This window comes from Staurois parvus, unplaced genomic scaffold (genome assembly GCF_062004578.1).
Source record: "Staurois parvus isolate SC_StPar_1 unplaced genomic scaffold, SC_StPar_1.0 ptg000166l, whole genome shotgun sequence".
Taxonomy (NCBI): Eukaryota; Metazoa; Chordata; class Amphibia; order Anura; family Ranidae; genus Staurois; species Staurois parvus.
In genome coordinates this window covers 1,680,107-1,696,532 of record NW_028317962.1, presented here as the reverse complement: position 1 = coordinate 1,696,532, position 16,426 = coordinate 1,680,107, and the positions used below count along the sequence as shown (strand labels likewise).

The window sequence follows — 16,426 nt, the reverse complement described above, 5'->3', positions numbered from 1 at the left end:
CATCAGTATGCATGACAAGCTAAGATACACCAACACAGGAGCAATATGTCACTGGAAATGAGTTTACAACTTCGGCAGTCACAGCATAGGCATATATGCAAAACAACCTTGATTTTAATTAATATTCACGATAAAGCAGCATTTAACATACAGGTATCTGTATTTCAATTTAAAACATGTGCCAACTGGTTATACAATGACTCGTGCCTTTTGAGACAATTGTGTAGATCATGGGCTACAACTCATTAGCTCAGCAGCACAACATCAGAGCCTCCCATGTATTACAAGGAATACAGTATTGGGGGTACAGTATTGGCCAGAACTACAGAGAAAAAAATATGGGGTTTAATTTAGATGATTACAAAATGAACAGTGTGGCCTGGCAGTGAGAAAAGAAAATATAATTCAGGGGTGCATCACTAGAGGGATCACCAGCAGAAGGTCCTGATTCCCTTGATATAAATCTTTAGTTATCTCCAGCAGGAGGAAGGAGTACCTGATTACACTATATAGACCTCTAGTTATCACTAGAGGGACTACCATCAGGAAGAAGGAGGTCTTGAGTTCCCTATATAGATCTTTAGTTATGATTAAAGGGATCACCAGCAGAAGGCAGGAGCTCCTGATTATACTATATAGATCTTTAGTTATCACTAGAATGATCACAAGCAGGTAGAAGAATGTGTTGTTTTCCCCTATATAGATCTTTAGTTATCACTAGTGGAATCACCAGCCAGATGAAGGAGGTCCTGATTATGCTATACAGATCTTTAGTTATCACTAGAGGGGTCAACAACCAGAAGAAGGAGGTCCTGAACAGGAGTATTGAATTAAAATTCAAGGAGGTCCGGTCAATAAAATTTTCTTTGGCCGAGGTCCGAATCTCAAGTTTGGGCTATGGCAGCAGAGTGCCCCTTACATCAGGTGTCCTCATCAGAGTGCCCACTCACATCAGGTTTCTGCATCAGAAGGCCCCCTTGCATCAGTTGTCCCCATTAGAGTGCCCCATTATATAAGGTTCCCCATCACAGTGACACCTTACATTAGGTTCCCCCATCACACTGACACCTTACATAGGGTGTTTCCATCAGAGTGCCTCCCTATATCAGGTGTCCCCATCAGAGTGCTCCTTTACATCAGGTGTGCCCATCAGAGTGTCCCCATCACATCAGGTGTCCCCATCAAAGTGCCCCTAATCAGATGTCCCCATCACAGTGCCACCTTACATCAGGTATTCCCATCAGAGTGCCCCCTTACATCAGTTATCCCCATCAGAGTGCATAACAGAGTGCATTACATAAGGTTCCCTCATCACAGTGACCCCATACATAGGGTGCCCCCATCAGAGTGCCTCCTTACATCAAGTGTCCCCATCACATCAGGTGTGCCCATCAGAGTGCCCCTTTACCTTAGTTGTCCACATCAAAGTGCCCCTTTACATCAGATGTCCCCATGAAAGTTCCCTATCAGAGTGCCCCTTTCCACCATCTTCCACCATCAGAGTGTCCCTTTCCATCACATGTGCCCATCAGAGTGCCCCTTTTCCACAATATGTGCCCATCAGAGTGCCACCTTAACTTATGTGCCCATTAGAGTGCCCCCTTAACCACTTGCCTACCAGGCACTCTCACCCCCTTCCTGTCCAGGCCAATTTTCAGCTTTCACTGCTGTCGCACTTTGAATGATTATTGCGCAGTCATGCAACACTGTACACATATGACATTTTTATCATTTTTAAGACATATAGAGCTTTCTTTTGGTGTTATTTAATCACCACTAAGTTTTATATTTTTTGCTAAACAAAGTAAAAAAGACCAACATTTTTGATAAAGAAAGTTTATTTTATAAAATTTTGCAAACAGATAATTTTTCTCCTTCAATGAAGTGTGCTGATGAGGCTGCACTGATGGGCACTGATATGCAGCACTGATAGGCACTGATAGGCAGCACTGATGGGCACTGACGAGGAGGCACTGCTGAAGCTGCACTGATATGCGGCACTGATGTGCACCGATGGGCACAGACAGGTGGCACTGAAGGTCACGGATAGGCGGCACTGACTGGCGACACTGATGGGCACTGATGGCTGCAGCTGTGCATGGTAGCCAATCAGCTTCTAACTTCAGCTTGTTCAATTAAAGTGTTACTAAACCCAGGACCCTGCATTCATTATATCTGGTCTCCCACAGTACACAGGAACATGGTAATTCAGTTATTTTAGTAAATATAAACTGCTAAATACCTTTTCTCATCAGCAGTTAGAGATGTCTTGTGACTTCTATCAGTGTCCAGCCTAGCACTGCTTAAAGCTTGTGGGAGGAGTTTCATTCTGCTCTGACTGTCCTATGAGGCTGCATAACCCCTGACCCTCGGTTTGGACAGTGCTGATTGGCCCTGAGCTGAGCACATGCATCCTCCCAAAGAAAAAAACCTCTCTAGCAAGACACACCAAACAGAGGATGTGCAGAGTGACTCCTTGAGCTCTGTACTATTAGCAGATGGATTGGAGACAGTATAAGAAGGGGAGAATCAGACAAAACAGGATCAAAACAGCCTTTTTTACACAATGTGGAGGATTAACCCCTTAGGTTCCACAGTGAGTATAGCAAGCATGCTTTACAGCATATTATTATTATTATACAGTATTTATATAGCGCCAAAGGGCATGCTCAGCGCTGTACAGTAGCAAGGGAGACAGAACATGAGACAAGACAGTAACAATACAATACACGAGGGGTTCGAGGGCCCTGCTCTTTCGAGCTTACAATCTAGGAGGGAGGGGAAGGTGGTACAGGAGGAAATGGCGGTGGGGGATGGAGTGGTGGGAGGAGTGGAGGAAGTTAGTGGTTAGGTGAGGTCAGGTGTTAGGTGAGGTTGGGGTAGGCTTCCCTGAAGAGGAGGGTTTTCAGGGTGCGCCTGAAAGTGAGGAGGGTAGGTGACAGTCTGATGGATTGGGGTAGGGAGTTCCAGAGGATGGGGAAGTCCTAGAGAAGTCCTGCAATCAGGTGGGGGAGGAGGAGACCAGGGAGCTAGAGAGTAGGAGGTCCTGTGAGGAGCAGAGGGCACGGGTAGGGTAGTATTTGGGTATCAGGTCGGTTATGTAGTTTGGGGCGGCGTTGTGAATGGCTTTGTAGGTCAGAGTTAGCAGTTTGAATTTGATGCGTTGGGCAATTGGGAGCCAATGAAGGGATTGGCAGAGGGGGGAGGCAGATGTGGAGCGGTTGGTGAGGTGGATGAGTCTAGCCGCTGAGTTTAGGATCGACTGGCGTGGGGATAGCGTTCGTTTGGGTAGGCCACTGAGAAGGGAATTGCAATAGTCCAGGCGTGAGATGATGCATATCTAGACTGATTTTACTGTTGTGGGTTTAGTACCATATTAAGCTTTGACAAAAAAAAAACCTGGAAGCTGACTGATTTCTATGCAGAGCTGCGGCAGATGTTGCACTCTCCAATTTTAGTAAACCCCCATAATGTATCTAAACCCAGCAGCAAAAAATGTATATACAGTTGCAAGAAAAAGTATGTGAACCCCTTGGGATTACGTGGAGTTTTGCATGAATTGGGCATAAAATGTGCTCTGAACGTCATCTAAGTCACAACAATAGAAGAACACAGTCTGCTGAACATAATACTACACAAACATTAGATGTTGCCATGGTTTAATTGCACATAACATGTAAACATTCACAGCGCAGGGAGGAAAAAGTATGTGAACCTTTGGACTTAATAACTGGTTGACCCTCCTTTGGCAGCAATAACCTCAACCGAACGTTTCCTGTAGTTGCAGATCAGACCTGCACAACGATCTGGAGTAATTTTGGACCACTCCTCTTCACAAAACTGTTTCAGTGTAGCAATATTCTTGGGATGTCTGGTGTGAATCGCTCTCTTAAGGTCATGCCACAGCATTTCAATCAGGTTGAGGTCAGGACTCTGACTGGGTCACTCCAGAAGGCGTATTCTGTGCTGCTGCAGCCATTGTTTTGTTGAATTACTTGTATGCTTTGGGTCATTGTCCTGTTGCATCACCCATCCACTGCGGAGCTTCAGTTGGCGGACAGATGGTCGTACGTTTTCCTGCAAAATGTCTTGATAAACTCTGGAATTCATTTTCCCATCAATGACAACAATCTGTCCAGGCCCTGAGGCAGCAAAGCAGCCCCAAACCATGATGCTCTCTCCGCCATGTTTTACAGTGGGGATGAGGTTTTGATGTTGGTGTGCTGTGCCTTTTTTTCTCCACACATAGTGTCGTGTGTTCTTCCCAAACAACTCAATCTTGGTTTCATCTGTCCACAGTATATTTTGCCAGTAGTGCTGTGGAACATCCAGGTGCTCTTTTGCAAACTTCAAACGTGCTGCAATCTTCTTTTTGGACAGTAATGGCTTCCTCCGTGGTGTCCTCCCATGTACTCCATTCTTGTTTAATGTTTTCCTTATTGTAGATGTGTCAACAAAAATGTTAGCATGTGCCAGAGATTTCTGTAGGTCTTTAGCTGACACTCTGGGATTCTTCTTTACCTCATGCAGCATTCTGCGCTGTGCTCTTGCAGTCATTTTTACAGGATGACCACGCCTAGGGAGAGTAGCAACAGTGCTAAACTTTCTCCATTTGTAGACAGTCTGTCTTACCGTGGACACATGAACATCAAGGCTTTTGGAGATACTTTTGTAACCCTTTCCAGCTTCATGCAAGTCAACAATTCTTGATCGTAGGTCTTCTGAGAGCTCTTTTCTGCGAGGCATGGTTCACACCAGACAGTGCTTCTTGAAACCAGTAAACCCAAAACAGGTGTGTGTTTTTTAAGGGCAGGACAGCTGTCAGCAACACACCCAATATCATCACACTGATTGGAGTCAAGGTTGGCTCCAATTAGCTCTGGGAAAAGTCATTAAGCTAGGGCCTCACATACTTTTTCCTCCCTGCACTGTGAATGTTTACATGTTATGTGCAATTAAACCATGGCAACATCTAATGTTTGTGCAGTATTATGTTCAGCAGACTGTGTTCTTCTATTGTTGTGACTTAGATGACGTTCAGAGCACATTTTGTGCCCAATTCATGCAAAACTCCACGTAATCCCAAGGGGTTCACATACTTTTTCTTGCAACTGTATATATATATTTACCAGTCCTTAGGTGTGGTGGCTGTATTCGTGTTCTTTATATGAGGCTCTTTTTATATTCCCATGCCAGTAACAATTCCTGGCTTAGGATGACAACACTCTCTGTACTCTCTGTATGGAGAAGTAGCGTTGTCACCCTAAGATACGTCCACGAAACACCCTCATAACATCATGGGGTTAGTCTGCAGAGATTGCTTGGAAAAGTAACGGATAGGAAGTTATCAGCTCACAAGGTTTCTGACAGGATCAACAGTTATTTTTTTTCAACAGTCATAACAGGGACATTCATTGTTCATTCACGATCCTAGGTAGACAGCAATCTTCAGACAGTAATACTCCTATCTTATAAAGATGAACCTGGTGGTGGCCAGAGAGCCTATCTCTGCTCTTTGTTCCGTAAACATTCAGCCCAAACAGCCTGCAGCGGGTCATTCCACTATTCTGCCCATTGGAGTGAAACATGTCAAAGAAGGGTGGTTCCTGGGCAGGAACTCTCTGCAGGCTGTTTGTAGCTGAAAAAAGGAACATCATGAAAAAGCATTCAATGTTTTACTACACAGATCGAGTTTATATGCATATTTAAAGGAAACCTGTACTGCAAGTAATACATGGATCTAGGGCGGCAAAATCCCGCTTTCTGAGTCCCCCCTTGTCTCTGCCCCCTCCCCTCCTCTGAGCAATGTCCCTTGGTTCCACCCCCTACCCGCCTCCCAGTACTGCCCCTTTTAGAGAATACAGAACCAAGTATCATTTTGTGGTGCTGAATAATTTGTATGGAATTAGCTAATAACAAGAAAAGCAGTAAAATAGATCCCCTGCAGCCAGCAACAATAGATCTCCCCAGCAACAATAGAACCCAGCCCAGCAACAGTTGATCCCCCACACAACAATAGACTCCGCCAGCAAAAATGGACCCCACCCCACCAACAATAGGTCCCCTCAGCAACATTAGATCTCCTGCGCCAACAAGAGACCCCACCCCAGCACCATAGACCCCACTTCAGCAACAATAGATCCCTCGCACATAAATAGACCCCCACACACAGCAACAATGGACCACCCACAACAAAATACCACCCCCAGCAACAGAAGATCCACCCCAGCAACATTAGACCCCCAGCAACAACAGATCTCCAAGCAGTCAGCATCAATAGACCCCCCAGCAGCCAGCAACCTCCCCCTCAACAGTAGATCCCTACCAGCAACATAAGACCCCCAGCAACAATAGATCTCCCAGTAGCAACAACAGACCTTCACACAAAAAAAGATCCCAGCAATGACAATAGATCCACCTGCACCCACAATCAATAGACCCTCTGGCAAACCCCATACCCCTTGTCCTTACATACATTCAGGGCTGGAGGTGTCTGAACTGTGTTTCCCCCGCATTCCCGCTGAAAAAAAGCCCTGCATGGAACTACTATGCTGACCTCCTGAAAATGATTGCTATCCAACTGTCCCAGGCTTCTGTATTTTCTGAGTTACAGGCCCAAAACATGCTTGCAATATGTAGGTTTACAGTGAAGTCAAAATTCCCAATCTTCCTACTGTTCCAGGTCAGCGACTCTTAACTGTCATTACTGTCACTGCCTACCAGCTCTGGCTCTAATACTTTCAAATATCAATAATAACCACTTTATCACTAGAGCAATTTTTTCATTTTTTTGCTCGCATGTAAATATCTGCATTTTTGGCTACAAAATTAAAATGACTTAAAACTCCTCAGAACCTAAATCAATCAGAGTCTCCACTCCGGCATCTGTATCACCCATTCAGTATATTGCCATGAGGGTGCAGGCCAGGCTAGGAGTCTGCCCTGACTCCATAATATCCGCAGAACAAGGAGAGAAATCTCAACCACCACATACCATGTGAACCCAGGGAGAAATAGGTGATAGCAGCCTCAGCCTAACTCAATCCAGTTCAGGCCCCCCGACATGTTTCGCCCCACCCACAGGGGCTTAGTCATGGAGAATAAAAAGATAGTTGTTGCAATTTTTTATGTCGCACAATATTTATTGGCAGAACAGTGGCTAAATGGTTAGCACCTCCGCCTAGCAGTACTAGGGTCGTTGGTTCAAATACTAGCCACGGCACCACCTGCCTGGAGTTTGCATGTTTTCCCTGTGCCTGCGTGGATTTCCTCCAGGTACTCCGGTTTCCACCCTCACTCCAAAGACATGCTAGTAGGTTAATTGGATCCTGTCTAAATTGGCCCTAGTATGTGTATGTATGAATATAAGTTAGGAACTTTAGATTGTACGCCCCTTGTGGGTTAGGGACTGATGTACCATATATATGTAAAGTGCTGCGTAAATTGACAGCGCTATATAAGTACCTGTAATAAATAAATAAATATTTGCACAATTGTTTATTAAAAGTATATTTTCAGGAAAAAATATAATAAAATGAATTTTAGTGCAAATGTACACAATATAATGCCCACCTTTTTTGTAAAATATAAAAGATAAGGATGCGTTGAGTAAATAGATACCAAACATGCTAAGTCTGAAAACTGAATGTGCCAGTGATATGGCGAAAAACAATCCTACCCAAATATTTCCATAGGCATGGCTTTAAAAGCCTTTACAGCTCATCAGTTTATTGGTAACTGTAAGCTCTGGTGCTAAAATTATTGCTCTCATATTTGTGGTTATACCTTACATGTGTGGTGTGATCGCAGTTTACATACACGTGCACACTCTGGGTGCAAGTTTGCATTTCTGGGTGCATGCAGGGCAGGGGTATGCCTATTATTTTGTTGTTTTTTAATACATTTTATTGTAATTTTAAACTTTTTATATTTTTTTTTAAACTTTTTTCCTATCACAAGGGGTTAACAAACCGCCATGTGATAGCATTGTGCAGGTGGCAGGTTCTCTTTATGGAGACAATAAGGATCTAAAGAGACCACAATGTCTTAATTGCCCTCCAAAGTATCTAAATGAGCAGAGATCTGCTCTGTCAGATGCTTCCCTGGATGTATCAAGCAGAGACTAATGGCTCAGAATCATTGTCACTTCCAGTTTCATGGCCCACCATGTTGATACCCTGCAATGTGGGAGTGGGCAAGACCAGGAACCACATGGGGGAAGGGACTATGCTACCCACACTATGAAAGTGACTCAGCCTCTAGATAACTATCACTTTACAGCCAGTAGCCAGCTAAAGAAAAGGGGAAAAAGATGATGGTTGCCATTGTAGCCATCAGCTTGTGCTTAACCCTTCACTATATGGATGTATGCAGCATGTCAAAAGAGCTGAACAAGTTAAAAAGTCAGAAAAAAGTCACAATTCTCCTTTACAATGACTCTTTGATTGATGCAAGAGTATAAGCATGGCTGCCAAGCAATTAGCATTTGGCTGAAGAAGTCAGCAGTGGAATCCCCATTGTATCTTCTTATATAGGTTCACCTTTAAGAATCTCATCTACTGGGATATAAACTGACTTGTAGAGGCTGCTTACCTGCTCTAAGAGAGCATTGTTGTTGCTGTGAGTGGGCAACTCTGAAAACTCCTCCAACATCCCTTGGGAGAAAAGAAACACATCAAGTTACTATTTAGTTTAGGAAACAAGTATGGTACAGTATATAGGACAGTTATTACATTTTCAGCCATTTAGGCCTCTAATATTAATGCACAATGTATCTAAAGCAAAAATATATTATTTTAGTTTTAGAAAGACTAGGAAATGGTAAAAAAAACATTTGTTTGCTGTGCCCCCTTAAGGAGATTCTCTTTTACTTAGCAATACAACAGTGAGAGGAAATCATTCCACCCCCATTGGAATATTTTCTCTCATCCTCTGTCCTGGTTGTCAATTGTAGAATTTTTGTATTTCCCATTCTTTTCCTTCAAGACAAATATACAAAGTACATCTCTCTAGCAAGGACACATACCATAATAAAATCCTGTACTTTATTATGAGAGGATCAACAAGATAAGGAAGCCAAATTGCTTTGGGGGTTCACTAAATTTCCCTTCATTAGGACTACAATAAAAACAAAGAAAAAAAGATATATATGAATCTATATCCAAATAAATGACGGGTATACAAACCTAATATATTAAAACATCTAAAAAAAATCTAAAAAAAAGTCTATTTCTTTCAAGAGTTATTTGTAAGAATGAAAAAGATCATACATAATCAGACACTTCAACATTCATGAATACCACAGTGAAAACAGAAATATAGCATTCAAAACATTGAATTGTCTGATTATGTATGTTCTTCACTCTCGCAAAAAACTCTGCAATTGAAAAAAATAGACCATTTTGGATTTTTTTCAGACTTTTTTCTTTCTTTAATTGTATCATAGCCCTGATGAAGGGGGATTTTGTGAATCACCAAAAAGAGATGGCTTTATTCTCTTGTTGATCTTATAATAAATGATTCTGGACTCTCCATCTCTATTGGTTAGGTGCCGTTACTTTTATCAACTGGACTTCCCTCACCACCTCCTCCCTTAGTCTGGGGGTTCTTTGTTTTATGGAATCAGCCTCAATGAGGCAATTACGAAGATGGCCATACACAATATTGGATATCAACAATAGGAGATCTTAGTGCCTCTTTTGTATGCACAGCAATAAACTCTTTACAGAGGTCTCTTTTCCTAAACTAAAACTAAATATTAGTGGATTAGATGTACCTTAATGTCAGAACAGTCAGATTATCCCATCCCAGTGCAGTATGTGTGTTACTTAGGGGTTTGGTTTCTAAATGAAAAGAACCAGAGGCTCTTTAAAATAAAGAGGTCATAAAATAAGGTAACCTGCAATGATTGAAATATGGAATCTGCCAAAGCTAACCCCTTTCTAGAACATCTAGTTGTCTGTCAATCCTTTAACTTTATTACTTTCTGAGTTACTTACCCAGAACAAGGATGCAGTAAGTGAATCCAAGGTTAAAGCAGTTCTTCAGTTATATGTGTGAAAATTAAGTTAGCAGCTACATCAAAATGGAGTCCATCTGCACACAGACACCCCCATCTGCACACAGACACTCCCTATTGCATAAATGTGGATGAGATGGGTAAAAGATGGCTTCAGCTCCTGTTCTCCACCTGTATAGAATTCCTCAGAGGTTTTTCGGACTTTCGGGCTTAATCATAGTGCAGGTGGACGCCATTTGGACACCATTTTGTTGAAGCATTTTGCCAGTTTCAGTGACATTACACAAAATTATTATTATTATTATAACCAAATTCAGGTAGTTCTTACTCCTGCCGATTTAGAAACCTATGACTATGGCAGAGATAGGTTCTTAAAGTGGCTCTAAAGCCTAAAAATTGTTTACCTTAATGCATTCCTTGTATTAAGGTAAAAAATGTTTAGGCATCAGTTCTGGCCTCTCATCTCCCCCCACCCCCCTTATACTTACCTGAGCCTTCATTCGATCCAGAGCTGTGCACGTCTGCAGCTCTAATCTCCCCTCATTTCCGTGTCTCATAAGCTTTGCTGGGGCACCGGGATCCACTGGCTCCTGCTGCTGTCAATCAAAGCCAGTGATGAGGGAGCAGGCGGCAGGGGAGGGGCCTAGTCCAGCTGTCTGTGCCAATGGACACAGCAGTGGGGCTTAGGAGTGAGCATGCACAATTGCCCCCATGGGGCAGCTTCCCATGGAGGCACTGAACAAAGATGAGGAGCCAGAAGCACCGGCAGGGGACCCCAGAAGATGATGTTCGGGGCCACCCTGTGCAATGGAATTGCACAGAGCAGTTAAAGTGGAAGTAAACCCACTTTTGCAACTTTGCCTGCAAGTAAGCCTTTAATAATATGCTGTATGTAACCCTGCACAGTGCTGTATCCATGGCCCCATTCAGCTGTTTTCTGGGAGATTCCCCAGCCAAAAGATAAATGTAAACAAAGAGCTGGGGATGCTGACGATGTCATTACCCAGATATGAGAATGCCCATATTTGGTAAAAAATGCTTGAGTCCCAGGGTAGGTGGAGTCTAATGGGGAAATGAGAGACTAGTTCCCTATCAGGTGTGCCTTACTTTTAAAGTGGAACTTTATGTACATTACAAAAATTAGCAAATGGGCAGGATTTTTAATACGGAAGAGACATGCTTTGTCTCTTCTGCATTAAAATAACCTACCTGCCTGTCCACCCCTGTACAGTGAGATGCAGCTAACTGTAGAAATTCGGCAATTCCTGACGAAGTTGGCTGTGCTCTCACGCATGCACAGGAGTGACTTCATATCAGACCAGCCAATGAAAAAGGCCAGAGCCCAATACCTGGAAGCGGCCAGCAGGGAGTTCCATGTCACCTCAATACTGGAGCCAAGGCGAGTATAGTTCTGCTTAAGTGATAGTGGATAGCAGTGGGCAGGGGATTGAACAGCAAAGGTGACCTGATGAGGAACTCTCAGTCCCTCAGTGCTGGGCACAGTGGGCCGGAAAAAAACCACACTGAGGTTGGAGTGTTCAGTAGGGACACTCCAACCTCAGTGCTGGCCTCTACAATTTCATGTGTCTATCTCTGAGAGGTACAAGAATCTGGTGAAAGCATGGGCATTTATTTTTTTTAGTGGCCCTACCAAATTCTAAAGTTTATCATAGGAACATTTTATGAATTCCTTCTAATAAATTGTGTATTCGATTAACAGAAAATGACAAGCTGCAAAAATATTACAGACATAACTCATAGAAAAATTAAGACGTGAAGGGATCCCATGGAACTAGATTTCAGAATTTCACCAGAGTTTGTATATGTGTACCAAATATTATATTCTATCTGCTGCATGGCAATAATCATTAAATAGGGGCAGATACCATCATCCCTCTTAAACATTTACCAAACTATTTTCATTTATACAAGTAATAGGGCTATTGTAACACCTTTAATACTGAAAACGTTATATCAATAAATTTGTTTTGAAAAAATGTAATCTATTTGTTTGCCCTCGGGAAGATTTACCCCCCTTCCTAACCAGGCGCTTTTTTGCTATTCGGCACTGCGCTATTTCAACTGGTAATTGCATGGTCACGCAACGCTGTACCCAAGTGAAATGTATGTCCTTTTTTCACACAAACAGAGGTTTATTTTGGTGGTATTTGATCACCACTTTTTTTTTATTTTTTTCTATATAAACAAAAAAAGACCAAAAACATTTAAAAAAAAAAAATATTTTCTACTTTCAGTTTTAAAAAATATCCAATACGTGTATATTAATTGGTTTGTGTGAAAGTTATAGCGTTTACAAACTATGGTATATATACTGGAATTTACACAGCTTTTACTTTCCGACTCCCTATCACATTTCATGAGGTGCTAAAATGCCAGGGCAGTACAAAAACCCCCTAAATTACCCCTTTTTGGAAAGCAGAAAGCCCAAGGAATTTGCTAAGAGGCATGTTGAGTCCATGGAAGATTTTATTTTTTTGCCACAAATGTTTGGAAAATTACAATGTTTTTTTTTAACACCAAGTTGTCACTTAAATGATATATTGCTCACGTATGCCATGGCTATATGTGGAATAACACCCCAAAACACATTCTACTACTGCTCCGGAGTATGGGAATGTGAGAGACCTTTTGTCAGTGTAGCCACATACAGGCCACCAAAATCCAATGACCAACTTCAGGCTTTCAAAGGGCATATTTCCTCATATCACTTCCTCACTACTTATCACAGTTTCGGCCCTAAAATGCCAGGATTCTACAAACACTCCCCCAAATGACCCCTTTTTGAAAAGTAGACACCCCAAGGAAACCAAGGAAAATGATAGGAGGAATGGTGAGTATTTTTCAAATATTTTTCAAATATCATTTCTGTCACAGGGTTTTGAAAAAGAAAAAAGAAAAGGATAATACTTTTGTTTTCTTTTATCATTTTCCAAAAAACTTGTGGCAACAAATAAGATCTGCAAAATACTTACAATGCCCCTTAGCAAATACCTTAAACTGTCTACTTTCCAAAAAGGGGTCATTTTGGGGGGGTGCTTCTACTATTCTGGCATGACAGAGCTAACATTAGAAGCTTATGTCACACAGTCCCGGGACAGCGCATGCTGAAGTGCACAGTGCGCAGAAGTCGCCAACTGTCTGCAGAATCAATAGCTAAAGACCTCCAAACTTTGTGTGGCCTTCAGATTAGCACAACAACAGTGTGTAGAGAGCTTTATGGAATTCCATGGCCGAGCAGCTGCATTCAAGCCTTACATCATTAACTGCAATACAGAACGTCGGATGCAGTGGTGTAAAGTACGCTGCCACCAGACTCTAGAGTAGTGGAGACGTGATCTCTGAAGTAATGAATCACACTTCTCTTTCTGAAAATCCGCTGGATATGTCTGGGTTTGGCAATTGCCAGGAGAACTCTACTTGCCTGACTTAATTATGCCAAGTGTAAAGTTTGGTGGAGGGACGATTATGGTGTGGAGTTGTTTTTCAGGGGTGGGCTTGGCTCCTTAGCTCCAGTGAAGGGACTCTTAAGGCGTCGGCATACCAAGACATTTTGTACAATTTCATGGTCCCAACTTTGTGGAAGAGTTTGGGGATGGCCCCTTCCTGTTCCAACATGACTGCGCACCAGTGCACAAAGCAAGGTCCATAAAGCCATGGATGAGCGAGTTTGTGGTGGAGGAACTTGACTGCCTGGTAAAGTCCAGACCTCAACCCGACAGAACACCTTTGGGATGAATTAGACTGAGAGCAGGCCTTCTAGTCCGACATCAGTGCCTGACCTCACAAATGCGCTTCTGGAAGAATGGTCAAACATTCTCATAGACACACTCCTAAACCTTGTGGACAGCCTTCCCAGAAGAGTTGAAGCTGTTATAGCTGCAAAGGTTGGGCCAACTCAATATTGAACCCTACTGACTAAGACTGGGATGTCATTAACGTTCATGTGTGTGTAAAGGCAGGCGTCCCAATACTTTTGGCAATATAGTGTGTGTGTGTGTGTATATATATATATATATATGTATGTATTTTTAAAGTTCAGCTTTAAAACTGGAAAACTGGAGACAAGAAAAAAGAGGTCAGTCAAAAGGTTTTACCTTTCATTATATGTCAATATGGACAAAATCCCTCATCTCCAGTTTTAATAAATGTTTGTTTTCTCCCCAAACTTATAAGGAGCCTCCAAGCAGCCAACAACATTAACTGGTCAGCATGTCCCTTTATTATGCTGACCCTATACCCCCCAGAACCTCATGGAGCAGGCCCTGATATTGGATAGTAGGCATGTCCTTCTACACTCATGCTACAATACAATGCCCCATTCCTTAGCGCTCTATGAACAGGGCCATGCACTGTCTCATGGGGGCTTATGGGTTTTCTTTTTTCTTTTTGCTTATACAAATAGTGATTCTGGGAATACTGCTATGTGCATATTGTTTCTGGCAGATCTGTAGGTGGTGCTGGAGAGAGAGTCTGAAAAAGAAGGTATGTACTGACAGCTTATGCTGTTGACTGTGCTGTTACCTAAAATATACAAAATCAAAACTTTTTTTAATTAGCTATTGATAGAGCAGAACAGAATTAATACATCTGTTGGAACTTTACTGCTTTCCCAGGACCCATTAGACAGATTTCCCCTCACTTCCCACTGACACCACTTTCACCAGAAAGGAAGTAAATGAAAATCTGCAACAGAATTACAGAGAGCAATAAAAATCAGACTGGCATTTCTCATCTGACTAGCTTTTCCTTTACTCTACTAAAAACAGACTTTTTTTCAGGAATTACTGAGCAAACTGGGAGATCAACAATCTCACAAATTATTTCTGATTAGTAGTATTCAGCAGCAAGAGAGGTGTGTATTTGCTTTCTTCTTATTAGTGACAGCTAATATTGGGATTTTCAGTTTGATGACAGAGTTGCTTTAAACCAGCCCTCACTGACGTCTGTAACTATAAGCACTGTGGAGTAATTCATCCTCACAATTCAGCAGAAGCATTGAAGTCACTCAAGTCATTCTCTCAGAAGCTCAGCTCCCTCTTCTCTTCCTTCCCAGACCTCTTGCTCTGTATTTTTTATCACAGATAAGAAGGATGGAAGGCTGCTCAGTCACTGCTGGAAGGGAGCAGCAGGGTAAACTGAGCTGCTAAGCAACTTAATGATTTCAGTGCTTTTGCTGTTAACATTTATGGATGCATTTCTCCACACTACCCACAGTCACAGGAGTCAGTGAGAGCTTGTATTAAACCTCATCTACTGATCATTAAAAATATGTAATAATACACACAGATTTACTTTAAAGGAGAAGTACAGCCAAAGCTCTTTTGGCTGTACTTCTCCTGTGGATCACAGGAGTGCAGTTCATTCTGCACTCCTGTGACCTGTTCTCAGCTGACAGTGGACTGAAGCCCGCTGTCGGCTGACATCACTGAACCGGTCCAGGCTGGGGAAAGATCCCGACTTTAAAGTCTGGATCCACCCCAGAGTCTGGCTCAGCCTCTCAGCGAGCCACTGTGAGCCTGAGCCAGCAGCTTCCTCCCCCTCCACAGCAATGGTCATGTGATTGCTGAGTTCTCACACTTAGAGCCGGTGGGGGAAAGATGCAGCATCAGACCAATGCTGCATCCACCTATGTAAGTATAATTTTGGGGGAAAAAACCCATACTTCCCTTTTAAATTTTCCTTTTTTAAATTTGTGCAGAGACCAGTGACAAAAACTAAAGCAAAATATGGGATTTTCTTTGAATGTGCATTCCTGACTTTTGAGATGGAATAAAAAATATTGATGTGCACTTTCCGTTTTTTCTCCATTCCATACAACTGCAGTCAAAGGTATTTTAGCTTAAAAACCGAAGCAAGCATTGGCAATCTACTGTTCAGCAGATGTGGTGAATAAATGGATGTGTAAACAGTGTTCTGCTCTTTTATGAGCAGTACATATGGCTGAACACAAGGTAGTGGACTTCTTTGCCTTGGTCACAAATTTCATGTACTAGACTTAGACTGATAAGTCCATTAGGCCATCAGTATGTTATGGGGGTTATCCACATGAGCACAGAAAAAATAATAAAAGGTAAGAATGTAAAGTAAATTATAGTCTACAGTGCCTTGAAAAAGTATTCATACCCCTTGAACTTTTCCACATTTTGTCATGTTACAACCAAAAACTTAAATGTATTTTATTGGGATTTTATGTGATAGACCAACACAAAGTGGCACATAATTGTGAAGTGGGAGGAAAATGATAAATGGTTTTCAAAATTTTTTACAAATAAATATCTGAAAAATGTGGCGTGCATTTGTATCCAGCCTACGTTACTCTGATGCCCCTAACTAAAATCTAGTGGAACCAATTGCCCTCAGAAGTCACCTAATTAGTAAATAGAGTCC

General features: G+C 42.2%; 1 protein-coding gene across 1 annotated transcript in view; it reads right to left on the bottom strand.

Moving 5' to 3' along the window:
• Window positions 1-16,426, bottom strand: part of SEC16B (SEC16 homolog B, endoplasmic reticulum export factor) — a 312,561-nt gene that overhangs the window by 59,868 nt on the left and 236,267 nt on the right. Inside the window, exon 21 of the mRNA XM_089676327.1 lies at window positions 8,593-8,654. Coding sequence (XP_089532453.1) covers window positions 8,593-8,654 — 62 coding nt within the window. The remainder of the gene's footprint in view (window positions 1-8,592; window positions 8,655-16,426) is intronic.